This window comes from Capsicum annuum, chromosome 4, assembly GCF_002878395.1.
Source record: "Capsicum annuum cultivar UCD-10X-F1 chromosome 4, UCD10Xv1.1, whole genome shotgun sequence".
In the NCBI taxonomy this organism is placed as follows: Eukaryota; Viridiplantae; Streptophyta; class Magnoliopsida; order Solanales; family Solanaceae; genus Capsicum; species Capsicum annuum.
This window is the reverse complement of record NC_061114.1, coordinates 2423906-2426648: the sequence shown is the minus strand read 5'-3', so window position 1 is coordinate 2426648 and position 2743 is coordinate 2423906. Positions and strand designations below refer to the sequence as shown.

The 2743-nt window shown below is 41.7% G+C and overlaps 1 protein-coding gene across 1 annotated transcript; it reads left to right on the top strand.

Annotated features, from left to right (window-relative positions):
* Window positions 1-378: 378 nt before the first annotated feature.
* Window positions 379-1517, top strand: LOC107869321. Its single transcript, XM_016715862.2, has 2 exons — window positions 379-640; window positions 865-1517. Exons 1-2 carry the CDS (start codon window positions 379-381, stop codon window positions 1515-1517), a joined length of 915 nt encoding a protein of 304 aa, XP_016571348.2.
* The last annotated feature ends 1226 nt before the right edge of the window (window positions 1518-2743 follow it).

Sequence of the window (2743 nt, the reverse complement as noted above, 5' to 3'; positions counted from 1 at the left end):
TAGCATGTGGCCTTGTCCAATGGCAGGCTGCCAGGTGTCCTAGTGTGTAACTGTTGTAATTGCCTAGTGCAATTTATGTATGTGTTGCTAGAAAATTGTAATGACATCCAAAAATCAGTGAGTGAGAGTTGAACGCCTTTGAAAATTTCGTGTGACATATCCTTTGTAATTCTGTGAGAAATATAAAGGTTGGGGACGCGGTTCCTGTAAACAATTGAGTGCTTTATGTTTTTGTATTTATGTCTAATTATTTAGACTGCGCATTGTGTGTGTTGTTGCTGAAGTTGTGCAGTGTGTGCACGACTGTGAATCAGCGGTGTTGCAAAAATGTGAACGCCCCTATCTCAACTGGTATCAGAGCCGCGTTGCAGTATGAAGATGGTAACTTTCTCTCAATTAAATGAAGATGTTGCACAAATTCGAAACTTCACTGGCATTACGGATGAACTCGAACAAACTAAAGGCATTGTTGATTTGATAACACAAATCAACACCTTGACGGGTGAACTGGTACAATTACGTTACCGGTATGATGAAAGTGTTGAAGAATTTCTGAGTTCACGCGATGCTTTGGTGTCACTGCTACAAGATCAAGGCAAGGTGATGGAAGATTTGCAGATGAAGTTGATGGTTCTGCGATGTGCACTGGATGTATCTGGATAGACCTATGAAAGCAGTTGTAAAGTAAAAATTCTTAAACCCAAGACTTTTGGTGGTGCTAGAAGTGCCAAGGAATTCAAAATTTCCTTTGGGACATGGAGCAATATTTCTCTACGGCCCGAGTTACTGGGACGGACAAATTAAACATCACCACGATGTACTTGACTGGTGATGCAAAATTATGGTGACGTACTCGGAATGCAGATGATGAAAGTGCTGGACATCCCAAAATTGATACTTGGGATAAGTTAAAGAAGGAAATGAGAGACCAATTCCTTCCTAGCAATGCCACATGGATTGCTAGAAACAAGTTGAAAAGGCTAAGGCAAACGGGAACGATTCGTGACTATATCAACGTATTTACTTCTTTGATGTTAGACATTGAAAATATGTCTGATGAAGACAAGTTGCATAACTTTATATCAGGGATGCAAGAATGGTCCCAAATCAAACTACGGTGGCAAACTGTCAAGGACTTGCCAAGTGCAATCACTGCCGCTGACTCGTTGGTCAATTTTCACTCAACTCATTCTGATTCTGACATTCTTAGTTCTTCAAAGTCAAATAAAAAGACTGAGAAAAAATGGGAAGGGAAGAAAGATGGACGTAACGACAAGGGTGACAAAGGAAAGGCCCCAACAAATGCTGGAAATGCCAAGAACAATGGAAAAGATGGAAATTTCAAGGGCTGTTGGACTTGTGGTGGACCACATTTGTCCAAGAGTTGTCCAAATCGTGAAAGAGTGAATGCGTTGAGACAGGGGCGTTCACTTTTTTGCAACACTACTGCTTGGCAGTCTTGCACACACTGCACAACTTCAGTCACAAAACACACAATGCGTAGTCTAAATAATTAGACACAAATGCAGAAATGTAAAGCACTCAATTGTTTACAGGAACCGCGTCCCCAACCTTTATATTTCTCACAGAATTACAAAGGATATGTCACATGAAATTTTCAAAGGCATACAACTCTCACACACTGATTTCTGGATGCCTTTACAAATTTCCAGCAACACATACATATACTGCACTAGGCAGTTACAGTAGTAACACATTAGGACACCTAGCAGCCTGCCATTGGACAAGGCCACATGCTATCACATGACACACAACTTCCTGATCTAGTAATTAAAATACAATCTAAAAATACTATGTTTACAGCATCCAAAATTCAAACTTAGTAACTATCTCATGTGACTAGCACGTGAGTAGTCTTGAACACTTAGCCAATTTTGCCAATGCCAAACACTTAGTAATCTTCCAGCTTTTTCCAATACTTTATCATCGTGTCATGCTTCCAATCCATGTTTTGTATTTCCATCATCACTCCATGCCAATGTCATGTCTGCTTTTATGCCAACGCCATGCCATTGCTTGCACCATAAAGCTGTCTTAGACATGTCACAGCTTAGGCCACGCCAATGCCCATGCTGCGACTCCATCTTGATCATGCTAGTGTCCGTTTTTGTGTCCATGCCTATGATATGCCATCACCTGTGCCTCGCCAGTGTTGATGTCAAGTCAGTGCCATGCCATATCACAGCTGCACGAATGCCCTCTCATGTGCCATGCGCCTGTCGTTGCCTCAAGTGCCCAAGGCAGCCTTGCCACCACTCCAGCATACCTTGGTCCATCACATTGCTTATCTTTGGCACATGTCAAGGTCAATGTGTACCTTGACATGGCCTTGTGAGCTATGAAGCCTTAGACTGTGGGTCTAACAAAGCACCCCCACCTGATGAACTCGACACCCTCGTTGAGGTTGTTTTGAGGTAGTCCCCTATTAACTTGTTGAACTGCCACAGATTCTAAGCTTTCTCCTAAACTGCATCTTCTTCACTTGAACCTTTCCACTGAATTAAGAATTTTGTCTTTTTACTCTTCTTGCTTTTACCCACGATCTGGTGAGCATGTATCTTCTCCATTTTGGATTTATACTCTTTCATGATCAAAGGAGGAGCCCTTTTGTTTTTGTTCCTTCCCGGGTCTTCAACATCTTCATTGTATCGTTTCAGAAAATTAACATGAAAGGTAGGGTGAATTTTCAACCTTTCCGGTATGTCCAACCTGTAAGAAACTT